Raw genomic sequence first — 22,182 nt, 5'->3', positions numbered from 1 at the left:
TTGTGAAAAATCTTTTCGTCCTGACGCCAAACCTGTTGTGTATATTTGTCCTGATTGTTGTTTCATGCAAGAGTTGTCTGTCATGCTCACACATTGTTCCCTCCCTCCACATCCTCTGTCCCCACCGCCTCCTCCAACCTTCTCGAACCCGCGTTTATGGAGTTTTCACCTGATTTCCTCCGCATCGACGAGAAGAAAGGAGATGGGAGGGTAGATGCGCATGCTGCTGATGTCAATAATGTGTGTTTGCCGGGAGGGCGGTGACAGAGGCCCGCATGTCTACAAACACCTTGCCGCCAGGTGAGCCAGGTAAGCTGCAGCGGCACCGCAAGCGGACAGACAGACAAAGCAGGTAGACAAGAACAGACCAGAAGACAAACAGCATGAATGAGAGAGCTAGGTACTATGGGAAGGACAGGTGGATGGGTACGCAGGCCGGCCAGGCAGTCCGGACAGACCAACTTTTAGGAAATAAACTCAAGAACAGACTGTTGAAGGACCTTAAAGGGCAGACAGGTAGGCAGGGGAGGGAGGTCTTTGTTTTCTAAGGAAAGGAACTTGGGAGGAGCGGATACGGGTCGGCCGAGTCAGGGAGGAGTTATCGGATGTGCAGGCTCACAGAAGGGATTAGCAGGTGTCATGGTGGGACTGGATAAACACCTCCGAACCGTTACTCAGGTGATCTGCGGGTGATGTCAATCATGGCGCACGTGACTGTGTGTGTGTGTAACAGACAGACAGACAGACAGAGTTATGTAGGAGAAAAAGAATAAGACTTGGCAGGAAACAGTCTTATTCGCGAAAAAGCGTCGCCAGGTAGATCAGATAAAAATTTATTAACACCTTTTTATTTTTACCACGTGCTACTCCGCAATCAAAACACGGAAACTGAAATTAAAGGAGCCGTATGTATTATAATACTTGGCTTTCCCAGTTTCTCTAGTACGCGAGATGATCATAATTCATTTAGTAGATTACAGAATTGATAATAAACTAATGTTATATTCGAAATAATTTCCTAACATCTATAGAAAGCGGATAACATATCGGTTAGAGTACCTGAGAAAGGGCACCCGACTGCCCCGAGAAAAATGATTGCCCTAGCAACCTACTCCTACATCCTAGCGACAGTGAGGTCACATGAGTACATTTAGCTACACTACTAACTTATAATTTTGAAAAAAAAAGTTCCATCTTGGCGTTTAACGCTCAGCCGGTGGCAAACAAAAAAAAATTCTGAAGAAGATTTTGGTGTCAGATCGGTTTCGCAAACATAGAAACTTCAAACAAACAAAACCTTTAAAAAAATTGTGTCCAGACAATCAGCGACCCCCTTAACTGCCTAATCAGCGATTGCAACTTTATCCGACATAAGCTGGTTCATGGTTCAAGGCCACGATGACTCCATAATGAAGGAGGGGAGCGATGGAGCCTGAGAATCTCCGGCCAACATCCATGGCACGACCCGCCTCCAAAGTTCGCTCCCCTGTGAACCCTGTAATTTGAAATTTTACCTGCGGATGGTATGAAAGACCTGCCATCCACTTTTCCCAGAAGGAACCTTAACCGGCGTCTAAACGGGGTTTCCCAGATTGGATACAGAGCCCCCGCTATCAGTTTGTGTCATCAAGCTTTCAAGAGCTTTCTAAAGCGGGTACCCATTGTACTTATTGTTACCAAACATATTACATATAACACAGTTCAAATCGTGTTTTTAAAAAAAAAGCTCTAACCAATACTCTTGTCTTCTACTCCATCAACCTGAAGTGAAATAAAGTTCTATTCGCCATCTCAAAGAAAAAATTTATTCATTTAACCTAGCAAACCTTGGAGTAGACAAGTTCAAACATATATATGCATGTCGACCCTGGATATACTTAAGGTAAGACCTGAACAGGGGGAGGTCAGTCACTTCCAGCGCGAGTTATGGGGACTGGTCGATTCGAGCACGAGACTGATTAATTGATTAATTGATTTAATTAGGAGTGGCTAAAGTGTCGCTTGGACATGTAGCACCAGACGACACGCGCCCATCCAACAAGAGGCAGGAAGTCGACATTGACAACTGCGATTTATTTATTTTGTTTGATTATTTGCTTGTTTATTTACCTTATTATGTCTTGGACAGTCATGAGTCTTTTACTCTAAGGTTTCATATCTCGTTTTTCTCGTAGGTAGGTGGGAAGCTGTTTGTCCTGTAGGATAATTCCCTCTGAGTGGTTTTGAAGATGTCTTTAAACGGTGTTTCAAGTAGCTGAAGATTTGCAAAATTGAATACTGAACATGGGATAATTCTTTATATGGATTTTATTTTTTATTTGACCTGACATGCTGCAAGTTCCCGAGATCAGTAAGAATATGCATCTACTAGGTCTTAAAGTTCTACCATGACCATCTTCTGCTTTCTCGCATTTCAGAATGTCACACATCAAAGTTCGAGGCAGGAGAGTGAGGCGATATTTTTGAACAAAGGTATGAAGAAACGGTTTTATGCGAACCTTGAGATCATGAAATCCCTTCTGTAAAACTAGGTTCTAAAGAAACTTCACGTGCTTCCCTAGTTTCTCTTCGTATGCCCAACAAAAGAGTAGCAACAATCGGTTTGACAAATTAGTCAACCAAACAATCCGCGGCTTTTATCATCAGGCAACGCAATGTTTATACATCGTCTTCTGTCGCTTTTTTTTTTCTTTTCTCTTTTTTTTTTTTTTTTTTTTTTTTGTCACTTGTCCAGATTCCCTGGCACTAGTTTCTCCTTACACCCTAATTTAACTACCTCACTACCATTACCACCTCTCACTTTGTGTGCGCATGTCCTTACTTTGTGTCGTCTGCTCGACCGCGCGTCCTCGATGGCTCTCGTCCTCCCGCTCCCTCTTCTGTTTGTAAGCGCAATTGTGCGGTCATCGACAGCACTTAGATGAACTTCACCTTTAAAAAAAGGGAAAAAAAGACAGGGGAAGGGGAATTGGGATAGCCGGACATGGCGGCCGAAGCAATGTTCAACATCTCGGTGCACCCGATGGCCTCGTCTCAAATCACTGCTTGTCGGAAAAGCGACATCGAACTCGAGCGGCGTTGAGAATCGATAGGCGATGTCACCTTTGTTTCCAACAACTCTACACCTGAGAAATCCTAGCCTAGTTATCAGGAGGTGGTTTGGCGGTGAAGAGCTGTAATTGCTCTAACGCTCGGTGTGACTAATGACAGGGTTGCCGGTCCTCGAGGGCAGCGAGAAATCAAGGAGGACTTTGTGTGGACATCTGATAAACTCGAGAGGCCTCGACAAGTAGATATGACGACAAGCGGATAGAGAGACGAAGTAGGACCCTCTTCTTCTCTTCCTTTCCGCCTATCAACAACCCCTCAAAACCTCGCTAATAAGAAAAACTCCAGACAGGAAGGCGTTGATGTTCTGGGTGAGAAGCTCAGACAAAGAGGTAAGGATGGCATATAATCCACAGACTGACAGCAACGCGCTCACACACACAGAGAGACTAGAAAAAACATACATAACAGCAAAAACAACAAACACACATATACCATACATACAAACTCACATATACTCATTAGAAACCACACATACAAACAGTCTCCCTCTCACGCGTGCAGGCACGCACATATACAAAAGAACTCACGTGTACATGTAGATACAGAGTCTGGATTAGGTGCAGATAGAACTGTAAACAATAGATAAACAAGGAACAAAAAACATTGTCTATATATTTTTCGTTTAACCATGGAGCAACGAGAACGGGAAGTGATGAAAACTAAAATATTCCCTACAATAAATCGTAATTTTTGAGACAAAAGTTCATGAACCCTGGCTGACGGAAAAAATGACCGTTAACCCCGCTGTAGGTAAAATGTTGTAGGATGTGGGTGGATGTGCACAGGACTCTCAGATGCATCAGTTTAAATTGCTCTGGATGCTCTCATGACCCTCAGACCTACTAGCAGGGCGTCAGTCTGACGTGATCTGTAAAAGTTGCCCCTCGTCTGTTTTGTTGGTGCTGTTCACAACCTCCGACATCCAAGGAAATCCCATTCTGTCCCTCCCTTTCTTCTATAAATCTTCAATCCTCTTCTCAGTACATCAGTCCCTTTCTATGTCTCAGTCTCTCCCTCCCCCTCTCCCCCATCTCCACTTCTCCACCCCTGCCCTTATCTCTCGTCATCGGACGCAAACAGATATTGGCATCGGCAGTCTGAGGACAGCGAGGTAAGTGCCAATTTTGTGTCGATTTTCACATTACACTTCGGCAAGTGTTTTCGCTCTCGCCCAGGCCATGGCTGCCCCTATTGGCTTTCGATTATCGACTCCTGCCCGGCAAACCTTCATGCGAAAACACACACACACTCTCGGCACACGCGCTCGTTCTTCTGTAAACGTCAATGGTAAACTTGTGGGTTGGGGAGCGGGTGTGGGGAAAGGGTAAACTTGGTCACGAGAGGCAGGTTTGTATGTATAACGTGTTATTAACGAAAAGAGAAAATCGTTTTTGTTAGCCATGAACGGAAGTTTGTGTGTCGGTCAGTTGAGAGGGAGGGTGAATCGGAATCCATTCCAATCGCTGATTTATTTCTTTTGTCTTTTTCCAGCCATCAGTGTCTCTTTGTTTTACGTACTTCATCCCCCAGCACGTGCAGTCCCACATACACTAAACAGTTAACAGTTTAGTGTGGGGACTGCCCATAATTTTCAGAACACTAAAAGCTAAACAAACGTGGGGGTTAGGGAAGTACAATTTGCTAAAGAAGCTAAATAACTACAGGGTTTATGGAGGTGATAACTTGTATATACTATGTACATCTCAGCACGCACACACTAAGCACGCGAGCCACAGTGCACTAAACACTAAACACTAAACAACCAAGCACCTTAGTTTGAAGACCGCAGTTTTAAAAAAAACCCATTAAGTATCTAAAACAAACTCCACACGCACTTTAGCTGAAGAATTAGAATTCTACAAAAGAACTAAATACTTTAGCTCAGAAAACACAACTCACGTGACACACAGTTGTTCTCAACTAAGGAGTGAAAATACAATGTTAAACTTTTTTTTTTCTTTAACACCAAATATTAACTAGAGAAAAATAAAAATCTTTCTCCAACAGTAAAAATGATGTTTAATCGATTGAACCGCTTGAAGAGCAGAACATCCTTTGTGTGAACTGGAGTCTGGGAGGTGGAGGATAAAAAAAGAAACAAGAATTTATTGAAATAAAGCTCGTCACAAAATTAATTAATAAAACTAATTAATTGATTTATCAATACCTATTTATATAAATAAATTTCAAATGCTAATTCAGGTTCTACTTCTGTTCTTTTCTGACAATCGAATATTTTCAGTATTTTTGTAAACATATGTAGTACATTTTGTTGTTCTTAGCGAAGTCCAAGATATTTTAATGTATATTTTATTATATTTTGAACACGTGTAACAGATTATTTCACATTTATTTCGCATAGTCTAGTGTATTTTAAAGATGTTAAACACAGACTCTTTCTCACTTAATTTCGTTCGAATGCCTCAGAAGACAGCTCGAACAGAATAAGTAGGAATAAGAACTTACATTAATAAATAAAATCTTGTAAATGCTGGGGAAAAATTACTAAAAACGTAACTTAATTCATCTGGGATTTTTTCTTTCAATTTTTTAATTAATGTCTTTAGCAACAACAGCAACCTATCTAGCATGTGAGACCAGAACATGAAAACACAACAGACTTTTTAAAAATGAGTTCTCTGTCTCAGTGGAAGAGAGTGTGGCAGTCCCGAAAATAACTTTATGTCTTACATGACGTTTGCAAAAAAAAAAAAATTGTAAGAACATTGAAAAAGCTTTCAATCAGACATTCACATTAGACAGGCAGACAGACAGGCAGACAGACAGACAGACAGGCAAGCAGGCAGGCAGGTAGGTAGGCAGGAAGACAGGAGGCAGACAGACAGGCGGGGCAGGCAAGCAGACAGACAGACAGACAGGCAGACAGACTGGCAGGCATGCAGAGAGACAGGCAGCAGGCGGGCAGGCAGGTAGGCAGGCAGGCAGACAGACAGACAAGCGTGCAGTTAAAAAAGAAAAGAAAGAAAGACGAGGAATAAAGGAGTACCAAAAGGTAAGGCAGGTGCAGAAGGTCGATTGCTAAAGGTGACAGGTGCCAGGAGATGAGACGTATTGTGAGCTGACCTTTTCACTGTTCACTGAGTCCCACAGCATGATGCCGCTTCGTGCACACTCTCAGTGCGTGTGTGCGTGTGCGCGCGCGCGTGCACACATGCATGCATGCATAAAGAACGTTTGCTCCTACTTTGATCAATCTCGTTCCGGTATGACTTGTATGACCTTTCTACTTATTTCTTCTCCTTCTTCTCTTCCTCCTCCTCGTTTTCTTCTTCAACCTCCTAAAGATATTCACCAGCTTACGCCTCTTCGTCTGTATTGTGTTTCTCCTCCTCTTGACAAAGACACACAAGAGGTCTGTCTGTCTGTCGGCGCCCTTGAAGCCAAAGGCCCTGAAGCCAGAGATCCAACATAATCGATTGCCTCCCTTTAAGTCGGGACACGCTCGCGGCAACAAATCGCAAAAAGTCTCTAAGGTCACGTGAAGACATCACCATCTTCCTCCAGCTACGAGCAGGATGATTTTTTTCTTCCCCACTGCTTCAGTCTGTCTTTATCTCTCACTTCTATTCTCTCTCTCCCTTCCCCTCCCCCCACTTCCGTAAATTGCTCCTCTCTCTCTCACACACACACATTTTACACACCCGGATGTGCACGCACGTGTGTATGTAAATATACTACCCTCCTTAGGACACCCTCTTGAAGTAAGTGTCTCTTATTGCAATATTTTGCCACTCCAAATGCTTTCTTTTACATAACAATAAATTTTGAGAGTTGTACGAGCTTTGGAAAGAGCACGAAGAAGAAAATAAAACTTCTGCCCTCCAGGTCGTCTTATCTGGACTCCACTGCTGAGGTGACAGATTGATGTTTTCGACGACGAAGAAGGAATTATTGTCCCGCTTCCAGACGAGACCGTTTTATCACGTGGACTCCTACGGCAAGTTGTTCAAAAGAATGATGGCGATAAATATTTTCAGGACCTAAAGAGCCTCGGTACGGAACATAACTCCGCGTTGCCTCTCAGGAGGAGAACCACAGACTTCTGTGATCTCTACACTGAAGATTTCCTCCCAGGCACGGGGGGGAGCTCACAGTCCAGGCAAAAAAGAGCGCGAACATGTGTTTACACAACCAGTGCCTGAATATTTTTTATCATTTGTAGACATTATTGCAATGGTCAACGATAGTTTTAATAATCTAGCCTACTTAAAGTATGCATTTAATCAAAGTTTTTGTTCCACATGCTGACATTTTTAGCTTACTATTAGATTTTTCAGGGAGGGCTTTGTGGCTATGAGCTATAAAAAGGAATGGTCTTGGAAATCAACTTTGGAAATCAACTTTGGATGCCATCTAAACGCCAAGTAATTAGTTCACATCATTTCAGACTTGAAGACCACATTATCCCATAATGCCATGTTGACGCTTCTGAAGGAATCTGTAGCGCCATCAAGTTTTTTTTCATTGCAGATTCTGTTAAAGATAACTGGATGTCATTAACTGATTATATTTAAAGATCAAAGTAGAGTAAATTTTTTTTAAAGATTCAGAAATATTGTGCAGACTTTCGTTTGGTAGACTAAAATGATTTATAATAGAATTAGAAATGACTGTAAAAAATATGTATGAACCTGACATGTATACTTTATATATGTTCATTTATATCTGCTTAGTGTGCAAAGATTTAGTTTGCACAACATAAATATTATTTTATTTTTTTACAGAAAGGTTCCAGAACTACAACTACAAGTAGGAGAGCAGAGAAAACAAAAGAAATTTTGTTTAAAGATTTCATTGTTGTGAATAAAGATCATACTTTTGAGATTGAAATTACTAATTTGAACATAAAATAAGAAGAATTCAGGAATAGCTTAGAAGCAGTGAGGCAACAATTGAATAAGACCAATAAGAGGGATGAAAGAGTAAAGGGGACTTTAGAGACTATTCTTGAAGAATCAAAGGAAAGCAGACGGCCTTCTGAACAAGGTCAACGAATTCTTGACAGCCATATTTTCTTTTATCATTTTATAACACTATTAATTGTAGATTACATGTATTTATTGATTCATAAGTAAATATGATTGTAAAAGTTGGAGTTTTTTTTTTTAATTGTTGAATTAGAAATTCTTGTTGCAATTTACATTTCGCTCTCAATAATAGGTAATATTTCCTAGAATTCTCACGAGGACAGGTGTGTGGCCATGAGAAAGAGAGTGTGTGTATGTATGTGTGCGCACATGGCATCAAGCTACATTCAAAACTTATACTTGTCAAACATTCATATATAAGATCATGACCATGTTCCAAAGGAATGTACATACATATATATACATTGTTTAGAGGACGATGGCACCATATCTTTAATCAATGTATAAAATAAATATAACTTCTTCAACACACCTTTTCACTTTAGCCGATAGACTACTTTTATAAATCCCTTTGATACTAAAACTACATGTATGAATACATAAAAGTAGTTCCCACTGCTGACGTCACCAAGCGCTGTTTGCCTGTACCTCTGCCAGTAGTTGAATGCGCGGTTTGTGCAAGTCTGTGAGAAAAACCTCCTCCGAGGTAGATAACTCTAATTGATGCTTAGCAGGCTGGCGTAGGGGAGAGATAACCGAGACACTCCTTCTCAATTCCAACATCTGGGCAACGCGAGAAAGCGCGAGAGGCGGCGAGATGAGAGCGAGGCGCGCAGAGACAAGAGCTTTTCGCAGACGATAACGAGTAGACAGTAGCAGACGACAGGCTTGTTACAATGAGAGATTTCTTTCAACTCTCGTGTTTTCTCGGTCATATTCGGAAAAAACCTGTCTGCCTTTTTGAAACTGTTTTAATCAGGTTATTTGAGCGTCTTCTCTAGTTTCATAATTGTTTTCAAATTTTGGATCTTTAAATTCAGAGAAATTATTGTTCAGTCAATAAACCTGTGACAAATGAAAAGCGACCAACTGTATTAATTAGTCAATAAGGCCGTTGAAGTGAAAATTTTATTTCATTTGTCTGTTACGAAATGATGAAGCATTTTAAGTGATCGTGATTGAGAGCCAAAACGTCTAATAAATTAATAAATAAATAGATAAATAAATTTATGTTTAATAAGATTTCTTCATCACTAAAGGTGGGCACAACAGGACTGTAGTCTACACAAATTAAAGACAGGAAAGCGCACGAGCTGACACCTTAAGGCGCGCGCGCGCACACACACACACAGACACACTTTCTCGTGAGCTTCTGACACAGGTAAGCACAGGTAAGAACTATTTCCGCCTCGTCTCACCGAAGCAAAAGTCAGTATTGATTTCGTTCAGCAACAGTTGTCAAATACTGAGCTTTTTTTTTCTTTCCTTTTGTCGCACAGGTTTTCTACTTTTTTTTTTCATGCCTATAAAGTGGATTACTAAACGCTTGAGGTTCTGCCGTGCAGAAAAACAGTCTTTTAAAAGATAAACATTTCTTATAAACACACTTCGCATGTAATAGGAAAAAAAGGTTTATAAACTGGTCAGTTTGAAAAAAATATATAAAATCTCATCTTCTCGGGAAATGCTGTCAGGGTTCGATGCCACCAAAGGCCCTGGTTCTTTCGCCGCTTTTCGTCATCTCTGGTGTTGCGCTGTTGTTGTGTCACGTGACCTCAACCCCCGACAAATAGCAAACTCTTCCTTCAAGTAGCACAATAAGCAGCCTTGTATAAAATATATAAAATACCCATTTAACCAGTCATTGCAAAGGCGACGTGTAGGAAGCAGGGTATAGGAACCAGAACAGTACCCGCTTCTCTTGCGTCTCTCGGCAGGCAATTAATCTGCCAGCAAAATCGTTTGCCCTTTCCTCGGGTACAGCAAGCTGAGAATCGCTTCGACCCACGATCTCTCTCTCTCACACACTCACACAGGCACACAGGCACACACACACACTTTCTCTCTCTCACACACACATACACATTTCCTCCATCTCTCTCTCTCTGAGCTTCGCCTCCTTAGACCCTGGCCCCATCAATCAAGCCAGGAAATGTATAGCTACATTTAATATTTCTAGTCCTGACTCAGCGAAAAACCGAAATAATGGCAAAGAAAATAAAGTCTCAGACACCACCGTCACCGTCACCACCACCACCTTCAACTCCAACAACGAACTCTTCTTCATTCAGGCAACAAAGCAAGCAGTCGTCTTGTATGTAATGTCTATTGAACCAACGATTCCAAAGATCATGGTAACTGTGTGTGTGTGTGTGCTTTTTTATACTTTTTTGTTATTTTTTTTTTTTCTTTTCGTAAATTTCGTTTTGCGCGTGCATTGTGCTCACGTCACAGCGCAACGGTCTAGGGTTTCCGAAAGAAGGCATGAATAGTGCTCATTAGCAACGATTACGCATTCTCCTTTGCGTGGCTGAGAGGCTGTGAGCGCAGTGCACGCTGGGTAATGCCTTTTGTTCCATGGCTCCAGCTCCGCGCATCGTCGGAAATTCCGCCCTCCCTGTCGCCAGGTGAAAGCCAGGATCTGCAGGTGCCATAAATCTACCTTCGCTGAGGGGAAGAAGGCCCAGGTATTTCTGGAGCACCTGTCTACGTGTATCGACCAACACTTTTGACGGCGTGAGGGGGAAGGTGTGGGTTGGGGGGAAAGAAAGAAGAGGACGCCACCATGGACCAACAGTTCCGTCGAGCGACAGAGAGAGAGTGAGTGGTGCACTGGTACCATTGCGGTGATGGGGAGACTTGGTGACGTGAAGGAGTCCATGATGACACGGCCAGTACCTGAACCTGTGACGTCACATAGCCCCAAAGCTGTTTCGGAAACCTGTGAGGGAAGACAATGTCTTCAAGATGTTGACATTTTCAATGGTCTTAAACCACTTCCGTTTCTTCTTGTCCTCCAATTATTTAGCACATGCAATATTCTGAAACACTCTAGCACAGGGGTCTCAAACACGCGGCCCGCGGGCCGAATGCGGCCCGCGAAAAAACTTTGTGCGGCCCTCGGCCACGTCCGCGGTGTATATGTATGTTGTTCTTGGTGATTAACTCCCGCAGTGAAAATTACCCCCGTTATTAGTGACAGAGACAACGTCAACTTATTTTAATAAACTAAACTGCCTGTGCATGTAATAAACTACACTAAATGTAATTAATAATTATAAAAACTTTATTTTAGCATTTAACTGCAGTGACAGTAGTGTTCGTAAAATTTAATGAAAAAACATTTTCTTTTCGTGGTGCGGCCCGCTGACTGGCTGTTACTTTCCACTGGGGCCCACATGCTAAAATGAGTTTCAGACCCCTGCTCTAGCACCTTTTTTAATTTTTTAAAAAAATTTTTCCCCCGCAAAATCGTCAGCATTCGAGTTCCTACAACGTGGCACAGCAATTTAACTCCTTTGATATTTGTAAAATCTTTAATGATCCAATGCACTTTACTTCCATCGATACCCTGAAGACACCGTCAGCAATATTCAAAAGCAGTCCTCAGCACAAAACGTGGTCTGCTGGAGGTTACTGAAGAAATTACGAAAAAAAATCATACCAGGTATTCCAGGGATTTTTTTTAAAAAAGTACCTGAGAAAACTACGCCCACTGTGCACACATCTATAGCCTTACACCTCCGATAATACCAAGGAAGTCATGACGCCTTCTCCCTGAGGATCCAAGTCAGAAACGGAGGCTTTGCGTGACGAAAGAGAAAAAAAAGCGTTCAACTGTTAAATAAAAGTCGTCCCTGCTACATCTGAGAAGGAATTAACGGACATAGGCTCGTGACAAATGAGGTGGTTGTAGCGAGAGAGGTAACCGAGTGAATGTCAATGTTCTACAAGCGGGCTGTCAACGGCTGTGGAACTTTCTCGATAATGACAGTACACCGGATATACTGTTTCACTAATCACAGTACACTTCACACACTACTTACAGTACATCACATACAGACTATTTTATTAATTACAGTACACTACACACACACTATCTCACTACTGACTGTACATCACATATAAACTATTTCACTAATTACAGAAGGTAACATATAAGATAATCTGTTGTACTTCTTTTCATGTCTATACTGTCCAACAATTTACACTAATTACATCACTTATACTCTCTAATACATGTTGTACTCTTTTTACTGGGGTATACTGTCTTGTTTGTTACAGTACATCAGCTACACTCTCGTACATGTACAGTACATCAACTGTCTCACCTAATACATCGTATTTCTCTTTTTCCGTCGTACAGTTCATCGACTATACTTTCCTACCGGTGTACAGTCTCACCACAAAAAAAAATATTATATTTAACATCCTGCTGAATGTGAACCTACTAAATTTAGATTATGGTTATCATAGAATTGACCATCAGAAGTTATTTTTATTTTTTTTGTTTTTTTATCACCTGAAGATATTGACTTGTCGATCTACTGAGAGTAAACAGGCTTAGCTCGCCTTGAGATGTCGAGCACCACCTAGGTCGTTACAGATACTAAACATGTACACTAGCTGCTAAAAGTCAGAGCTTATAGCTTGCCATTTTGACATTTTGGTGAGCCTCGTGCCACAATAATCGATGACAGGCGGCGTTTCGTTGTTGTTGTTGTTTTTTTCCTCCCTTTGCCTAGCATTCTTAATGCACATGATCGACATCTCAGATACTCTTTGTGACAAGCTTCAGCATACAGGAAACACGATCCCATCCTCCACCTTGTGCTCAAGAACGTGACGCAAATGTGTTGGCGCATGCGCAGTCCATCTTACACAGCCTAGCACACGCGATAGAAGGTATCCGTCGTTTAGGTAGTGAGATCTCATTGTGTAATGCAGACCTCGCACTATAGAGGACAGACCGAGAGACAAGACATTGTAGACTGCAATCTTTAAGGCTGAGGACATTCCCATGAAAACATGAAAGTAAATGTTAGCGATCGTCGCGTATCATCTCCCTCATTTCAAGACTCCGCCTCATATGCTGAGTGTGAGATTGGCAGCCTATCTGCCTCCTCATTGCCTCGTAGGCCGCAATGTGCAGGAATCCACATGCACACCACATTCATGCGTCGTTGGAGGGCGCTCAGCATGTACAAGATTATCAAATACAGTTCCAGACACAACAAACCAGAAAGAAGACCCTAGAAATGAAAACAAACAAATAGCAATCAAGGCAAAGAGTTGGGGGGTCCTATCTGTCAAAAACGTAGCTCCTGTCGCTGATCGTCATGCTCATGGTTTTCGGAGTGATCGACGGTTCAAACCTTAGCTGGCTAAAGGGAGGTTCTTAACTCACTAGTCTTTGATGTCTGGCTTAGTACTGCTTCTTATTGTCAACATAGGACTCTACATTTGAAGAAAAGTTGTGAGAATAATACAACAAGTCAAGAAAAGTCTTGGAGAGGTAGGAAGCACAGAGCTAGAATGTCCTATTCAACCACTGCGAGAAAAATAAACTATTCAGAACAGACCCATTTGAGAACAGTCACAATGCTTTAGTGAGCGACACCATCCGCAAACAGAAGGATTCCAGCAAAGCGTGAAGTGCACAGGTTGAGAGTAGACAAGAGGATGAGTCCTGATTTATGTCAAACCCTGCACAGTCTCCTCCCATATCCTCCTACCGGTTTGTATCAACATGTTTGCTAAAATATAATCTAACATTAAAGTGATATTATACAGTTACAAGGAATGAAGCAATAGCGAAACTATTTCAGTGCAAGGCGCAAATGTAATTAGAATATTAAGGATGACCTCACCATCACACTCATCTGTGAGAATTGTGCTCGTGCAGCCCGGAGTCAGAGGAGTTGTCGCCCCGTCAGGTCACCAAAGGACACGCTGTTGCCAAAAGGCGACCTGTTGACTCTCCGATGTCACGCAAGGACACGCATAGATAGCTATGACCTTGCTGACCTCTTCACGCCACATGAACCACGTGACCAGAGTCAGCGAATGGCTCACCTCCCTCCGCTCTAACTTCAGTTGGAAACGTGTTACGGTCAAAGTATAAATCGTTCGACCAATAAATTTATATAATGCTCGTTGATTGGGAAATATAGTTGGTCACACGCACGCACGCACGCACGCACGCACAGAGTTTAAAGCACAAAGCCTCCACAATCTTTTGGAGTAACGAATGCCAGCTGTAACTAATGTAAAATGGTCGTTTATCAAGAATCATTATTTCAGAGTGGCCACCTCTCGGAAAAGAACCAGTTGTTTAGCTATAATTATGGGTAATCAACAAAACACAAACAACCACACATAGCCCACAGTGACAAAGTAGTTGCTACCACCATCTTCCGACTAACCGACGCCAGAATCAGATTCGTTCTATATAGCCCCTGGGGGTGGATGTAGTCGTTGTGGTGGCGGTGGTGCAGGTAACAGTAATAGTTGTTATCGTCGCTGTCATCACCGTTATGACAGCAGGAGACAGTAGTCTTTCTATGTAAGAGACTAGATTAGTCTCAGCTATGCACATTCACTCAGAGAAAAATTATCAAAACACTTACATCTTTCTGATTGTATAGTGGATTTTGTTGTTGCTTTGTGGTTTGGTTAGTTTTTTGTGGGGGCTGGTATTTATTTTATTTTATTTTTTTTTTTTTTTTGTTTGTTTGGTTTTTCTTAGTTTTTTTTTTTTTTTTTTTTGTTTTGTTCTGTTCTGCTTTTTATTGTTTTATTGTTTGGTGGGAGAGGAAGAGTGGTAAAGATGCGCACAAGATTCTGACTAGTAGATACGATTGATATTTGTTTATCGTTATTGTGAGGATTGTCTTGGATAAGCTGGCTACAGTCTGTAGAAAGAACATCGAGCATTCTGCACACAATCAGCAAATTATAGAGTATCTAATATAATAATAGAGTATCTAGTATATACAGTATCTAACATACTACAGAGCGCGCCACACTTGGAAAGAAAGACATCAGACAAAGCTGACGTTCAAAGAACACTGTGTGACTGCTGACGCCTCTTCTGTTTGTGTTTTGTTTGTGTTTTGTTTGTGTTTTGTTTGTGTTCTGTTTGTGTTTTGTTTGTGTTCTGTTTGTGTTCTGTTTGTGTTCTGTTTGTGTTCTGTTTGTGTTCTGTTTGTTTGTGTTCTGTTTGTGTTCTGTTTGTGTTCATTACTAGCATGGCAGAGAGTCAGTCAGTCAAATGGTCAGAAACATTCTTAGTATTTCCTGTTGCTTTTGAAATAATATTTGTCTTTCCTGGGTCTATTTCCCCGATTATTAAGCCGCAAGCGGATTGTGGGATCACTATTTTCATTAGGAATATTTTCTCGCTTAGTCATGTGTGGGCGCGCGCGCGCGTGTGAGAGAGAGAGAGAAAAGAGTGTCTCCAACAGTCTGTCTACATGTGTGTATAGAATGAGAAATATGATTTACAACTGCCATCGAGAGCAGCATTATCAACAGGTAATTTCTTTGTTGGCGACAGCATGAAATATAAATAAACAGGTTTGTTTCATTTTTATTCGACTCATATCGCGTGCACAAACAACTGTGCACTCACGTGATATAATTATAATTACGTAAAAATAGAGATTTCCTCCCCTGCTCCCCCCGGTCTTACACTTAACGGTCACGCTTCACGCTGCAGGTCAAACATGGACACGCATCTTGCTAATGGATGGTTACGTTTATTTAATTAATTAACGTTTCCACAACCAAATCTGACAGATATTCACTCAATATTTTCTTCCTATCGCAACGAAATGCGATTTGACTGAATTATCTGCCGCTGTCGTAGGCGCCGTCAGCTCCAGACTTTAGAACGCACGCACGCACGCACGCACGCCTGGCTTTGGATACATGTGGGAGAGCGTGATGTTCTTATTTCAACATCCCCGCCTGTTCTTCCTTCCTTCCTTCCATTATCTTTTCTTCCTTCCACTTCCCAGCCACCCACTTTCTACGGGTGAGTGAGTGGGTCAGTGAGTGCGTGCATGTCACCCTCGTGTGCACGTTACAGTTTTAATCCCCTCCAAAGACGGATGGATCGTGGGGAAGGGGAGTCGTTTGTGTGAGCAGACGTCAAACATCGTTCAAAGCAACATGTCACGTGGTTGGTGTTGACAAACCAGTTCCCTTCCGCTCGTCTTCCCATCCCCCCATCTACCTTTTTTCCCCCGCTGTCTAGCTCGCAGGGTTGTCTACCTTAGGTTACTACTTGTCTACTACGGTTGAGTTCTCTGGTTGCCTATTTGTTGCTGTTTGTTTGTTTGTTTGTTTGTTTGTTTGTTTGTTTGGTTGGTTGGTTGGTTGGTTGGTTGGTTGGTTGGTTGGTTGTACGTTTGTTAATTTGTTAGTTTGTTTGTTTGTTTGTTTGTTTTCATTAAGGATAGAGAAACGAGTCCGATGACAAGATTGTTTTTTCGACCTCCCGAACTCCACAACCCCACCCTCCCATTGGAACTTTCCAAAAGATGGATAGATGGTCAGTTCCCACGACAAACGCCTCGTTCCGTTATTTGAAACAAACCGTCAATCGATCAGACGATCGATAAAGAAAGTTCGATGTAAGCTTGGGGACACTCAATGTGCACCTGGCCCTAACTAGTTGTAACCCTGAACCTCTTACCACCTGCCTCCCTGATGAGCTAAACAACAGCTAGTTGATTGTTTGCTGGCTCGGCGCAGATGTTTCACAGCTGGTCGTGGTAAGAGTCAGTGATGGGGGTCACAAGGCAAACAAACATCCCTGACCAGAGCTGTAGCTGCAGTCAGTACCTGACTGTGTGATTGATTACAAAGACAAGAGTGTGTTTTGCAGCTACACACCTTGTTGCCCTCGCTGCTACCCCCATCAGCCTCTCCTCCCTGTAAACAGCGTCTGACTACAGTTTACACCGGCAACGCCTGTGTTTGGCAACTTTGAGAACAAATTTGATTTAAACAGATCAGAACTTCAAATACCTTTAATATTTATTGTTCGGAGGGAGGGGGATGATACCTCACGGAATTGTACTCCCATGTTTGTCAGAACTTGTCGACTCGTTACTTAACCAAACGTTTCCAGAGCTAATGACATCTGACGAGGGTTTTATTTAAAACAAGTTTTATTAAGCGCGAATAACCCTCAGCGTGCAAAACATGTAGTATTCCGTATTTTAAAGAGCTTTGTGGGAAAAGTTTTACAATATTTTAACTCGGTGTTTTCTTTAATTTAAATTTAAGCTTTCTATAGCTTTCTCAATTCTTTACGAGATGCTTTGTAGTGTTTTGTCATTTCCGACTAGTCATTGTTGGTTTGTCATTTCTGATTTTGACAAATGTGGTGGTGGCTTATTGACAGTATTAGTATTTCACACGACCAAAAGAATCTATCCAAAGTGGAGACAAAGTGTAAAATACGATTCTAATCACCATAACATTTAAAAGTTTTAATTTAAAAAATCGATCAATTTATGGAAACTGTGATAGAGGTTAACGGCATTCTATTATACAGAATTCTAAGTAAAATGTCGGAATTCTATTATGTATTTTACTGCAGAATTCATAATAAAGTTTAACGATATATCAGAATTATTTGTGCACTTTACTGCATCATTGATACTGCCTGGCGAAATGTGAAAATTTATTACATATTTTACTCCAGAGACACGGACTGCAAAAGACGACAGAACCAACAGATAGAGGAAATAATATCATATATATTTTACGATAATTACACTGTCTGGTAAATAAATAAACCCATTAATATTTTCACACAAGTAATTAAAAATGTACAGAGTATGGATGTGAAGGTTTCCACCATAATTATTCGATCTCGTACATTAGTTCTTAATATCTTTGACTAAACTAATGAAACTCTCAATTAGACAATTCAGAGCTTCCTAGAGACTTCCTCAACACATCAGTAATGTTGTAATTATGTTCAAGAAAATCATTAATTCACCAACTATATAGCTATGCGAAATTCAAGTAAACAAACCGTCAAAAGTAAGTTCTGCAACAAGCAAATTAAAAATATTCAGTATACTTTTATAAATTTAATTATCAAACCTTCTTGTCTTGTCCTGAGCTCACCCTCCATTACATAAGTACACAAAGGTATTCGAAATAAACTTATTAACGACTGAGAAGAATTATGCTTGTGTCTAGAGAAAAGAGTCAGTGATGTGAGAGCTATCATGATAAGTGTTTGTCTAGCTTATCTACAATTGTCATAATAGTCAGTTTGACACCCAGTCCACCCTCTGTGTCCTGGTCATGTGCGAACAAAACATCTTTTGATCATCGAAGATGACATCTAGTACATCCTGGGTTACACTGAATATCCGAACTAGTCAACCAACCATTTAGTTGTGTGTTTGTATGTTTGTATGTCAGAGAGGTCAGACAGCAACAAAGATGTTGTAATGAGTGTCCAGCCAAGATATGATACCCTGTGTACCAAGATTACTGTTGTGTAGCGGAGGGAAGGTTGGTTCACACTCCATCTCAAATATTGGCTCACACGTGCGTACACACAGACAAGCGCATAGGTGACAGAAAGACCGTCAGACGAGAAAAGAATGAATGAATGCCAAACACGCCAACAACGACTGACCTTCCTGACTTGGTGATGACCATCTCGGACTCCAGCTTGTGGAACCGTTGCCACAGCTCCTTGGCCTCCAGCTCCACCATCGGGTCGTCCTCCACGTCCGGGTCGTTGGCGTCCAAGCCACCCCGTCCGAAAGGACGCGCCATCCCGGGTGGCTGAGCCAGAAAGTCTCCGGGTGCCAGCCCGGAGCGGCCCATGGCACTCTGTAGCTTGGGTAGAAGCGGCGAGGTCAGCCCGTGGGGTGGCAGAGGCAGTCCGGGTAGGTAATGATGCGAAGACAGGAGGGTCCCAACACCATAGTCCGAATGTCGTGGGAACAAGAAAGGTGTGAACGCCATTTCCTGTTGTGAAGTCTTCGCGATAAGCAAATCTGTCGATGTTTTAAAGGTATACTAACACACCTGTCTCACACCTGTCTGACGTCACTGGTACTCATAAAAACTCTCTGTCATGGTCGACATTAACTAGACCGTAGCCGAACATAAACAAAACAGATTTTGGACCAGGAATCGAACTCAACAATAAACCAAAACAATATCAGTAAAGGAGAATGAAGTACGAGCGTTCGTCAGATGCTACTTCACAGACATCAGGGTACTTGCACCCGGCACTCTGGTGAGTACCCTCCTCTCTCAACTGTTGTCGTCTCTTTCATCTACCTTTTCTTTTTTGAGTCCCAGCGTTGTCTTCAGAATTTCGCTGGCTGTGTTAGTGTCACCAGCTTTATCCTTTATTGGTTTGAAAAGTTTTCTTCTATTGTCTTGGGGGGAAAACGTTTGTTTACTGGCCGTTAACCTCAGCGTTTAGTAAATAAATAGTTTTTTTTTTTATCACAATCGTTTCCAGATTTCCCACGGGAAAAAACTACGGGGGAAATCTGAGAAAAATAAAACAAAAAAAGTCACACCCGCTGACCGAGGGAGCAGCGGTATCCTCCCTGCTGTAACCGGGTGGTAGGGTAGGTGGGGGAGAGAGAGAAAGAGATAGAGCGGCCCAGGTAGTCGGGTAGCTGAGCAGCAGTTGTCCAAGTCACTACAAAGCTCGGAGGGATGCTGGTTGAAGACTGAAATGCGGGTACGCGACTCCCATTTCACGCAGGACTGCATGCAGCAATGTCTGTCACGGACGCATACCTTCCTTTGCTGCTGCTGCTGCCGCAGTGCTTTTGCCTCTCGTCGCGATCGCGCCGCAGCGATGCAGTACGCCGACGCATCCGACAGTGACGACTAAAGATGTCGGCACGCACGCAGGCAGGCTGGCTGGCAGGCCTCCTCCTGAACCACAGCAGCGCGAGTAGACACGACGAACCACACACACTCTCCCAAGCCTCGCGCTCCAAGGGGGCCGGCGCGATTGAAGGGCGCGAGGGTAGCGGCTTTGCACGCGTGTTGCGGAAGATGATGAGGCCAGGCGCCTCCTGATTGGTCTTCAGCCGGCGACCAGCGCGAGGCGAGCGCCACGGTGGGAGGAGTTTTTGTCTCGCTGCCACTTCTCTCGACGGTTTTACCTGATGACCGGCGGAGGGCGAAACAAAACTGTTGAGATGCCCGCAGACAAGGGAAGGGAGGAAGGATGGGAAAGGGATGGATTCTACATGAGAATTAGGACGCAGAGAAGGAATAAATAAATAATTAAATAGGTCATCGTAAAGGTCGTGGTCACCGAGACCAAACTCCCAACCACCATTAAAAAGAAATACAGTACTTTTTAAAATATTTGCATCGCTGTAAATAATTATTCATTATATCTGTATTAATAGGAAACATATTACCCAAGATTCCTTATTTCTTCTTGCTGCTGTCCACCGACAGGTCATTGTGTGTGATGCACAAGTCGAGGCGAGCCGTGCTGCCACTCGCCGCGCGTGGCCCCGCCTCTTTTTTGCGCGTGAGGTCTCGGCACGCTGTCATCGCTGGCGGGAAAGTAAACATCCCCCGGCGCTTAGCCCCGCCCACTCGGTTTCGGGGGTTAGTCGGGAGTCGGAAAGTCAGCTTCGCCCATCGCGGCTCGGCTCCCACTTCAAACTGCAGATGACATCATAAAACTGTCTACACGTCATCAGACTCAATAAAGTCGTTAGGGTTCATTACTCACAGCTGCTCTTTAAACAGTGATCATGACAAAGGCGCCAGGCATTAAAGCCCTTCGATCGTGTAAGATGAACTTTCCGCAACAAAAAGATATCCAGAGAAGGGGGAAAAAAAAGAACAAAGAAATGTGGGAGGAAAAGAGCAGTTAGAATGTAGAAATTTGTTTACTGTCTTTAAATCTGTTTAATGAAAAAATGTAGGCCACACTACAGAGGGGAGAGTGACTACAGAGAGTTTTGACTGATAGCCGCGAGTTATAGTATTACAAATATATAATTATGCCCCTAGCTGTTTGTTTTGTTTGTTTTGGTTTGGTTTTGTTGTTGTTTTGTTTGTTTGGTTTTCTTTTTGTTTTTTGTTGGGTTTTTGTTGTTGTTGTTTTTGTTTGTTTGTTTGTTTTTTTGCGTTGACCTGTTGTGAGTTGCGTGCCTGTTATGTGACACACACTTCATTTTGATAAACTTTTCCTTTGTTTGCTGTGTTCTGGTTTTAAACCTACTCCTTCTATTGTCTCATCAACTACCTGTCCTTTATATCTACCGCCATAACGGTTTCTTTGTGCAATTCGTCGGTGATGTCACACAGTCTATACAGTGTTGTCTATCCCCTCTGCTTCGTTGTCATGTACATCATAGCAATATGTGGATACTTTATTCTCTGGACAAGACTATTTGGAGTCTGATTTTTAACTAATTGAATTGATTACTAACTGATCTGCTTTTATCCCCGTTAAATAACGACTGCACCCCTGCGTTTGCCATACTGGACTCTTGTGATAACTTGAATTTATTTGGTGCTCTTCAGTGTTTTGACAACCTATAAAGCACCAGACCGAAGCAATATACATAAGTAAATGGGTCTAACAGCAAAACAATATACTATATATGTATATGTATGTGTACATTTGCACTGCTTCCCTTCCTATGGTTTGTGAGCTTATTATAGTTTTTTCACGAGGCACTGGCAGACCTCCCTATGAGCAGCAAAAACCCGATTCGTACCTTTATGAACTGTTTTATGGCTGGAACAGTGATACAGATAGCAGTCTCTGAAGCCTTGATTACAGTTTTCAAGATTATTATTATCATTATTTGTAAAGCGCCATGAGCTTGCCCACTGGGCTGGGATATGGTGTTTTATGTGAACTATAATATTATTATTAATTCGATTAGAATCCCCGTAAGCTATCTCTCTGAGTGCAACTGTGTTGATGCATTTGAATACTCTGATATTACACTTAATATTGTTTGAATATTTTTATATATTTGCTTATTTCTTTAAAAGGTGTTTGTGTCATAATATATAGTCATCTAATGTCTGTACATTACGTTTGTTACCACTAGCCGACATTATTAAGATGGCGGTCAGCTTATTTCATGCTGGTCCACGGCTTCTCTACTCCCGCGAGCTCTTGCTCTGTCTT

At 42.1% G+C, this 22,182-nt stretch overlaps 1 protein-coding gene across 2 annotated transcripts in view; it reads right to left on the bottom strand.

The window, feature by feature from the left end:
• LOC112561151 (T-box transcription factor TBX2-like) overlaps window positions 1-21,482 on the bottom strand; it is a 53,189-nt gene extending 31,707 nt beyond the window's left edge. For both annotated transcript variants that reach the window (XM_025233448.1, XM_025233449.1), the window contains exon 1: window positions 18,673-21,482. In XM_025233448.1, the coding sequence (XP_025089233.1) occupies window positions 18,673-19,007 (335 nt within the window). In that variant the 5' untranslated portion in view covers window positions 19,008-21,482. The remainder of the gene's footprint in view (window positions 1-18,672) is intronic.
• Window positions 21,483-22,182: the final 700 nt, after the last annotated feature.

This window comes from Pomacea canaliculata, linkage group LG4 (genome assembly GCF_003073045.1).
Source record: "Pomacea canaliculata isolate SZHN2017 linkage group LG4, ASM307304v1, whole genome shotgun sequence".
Taxonomy (NCBI): domain Eukaryota; kingdom Metazoa; phylum Mollusca; class Gastropoda; order Architaenioglossa; family Ampullariidae; genus Pomacea; species Pomacea canaliculata.
Note: the sequence above shows the minus strand (reverse complement) of the source record. Positions and strands in the feature narration are given on the sequence as shown.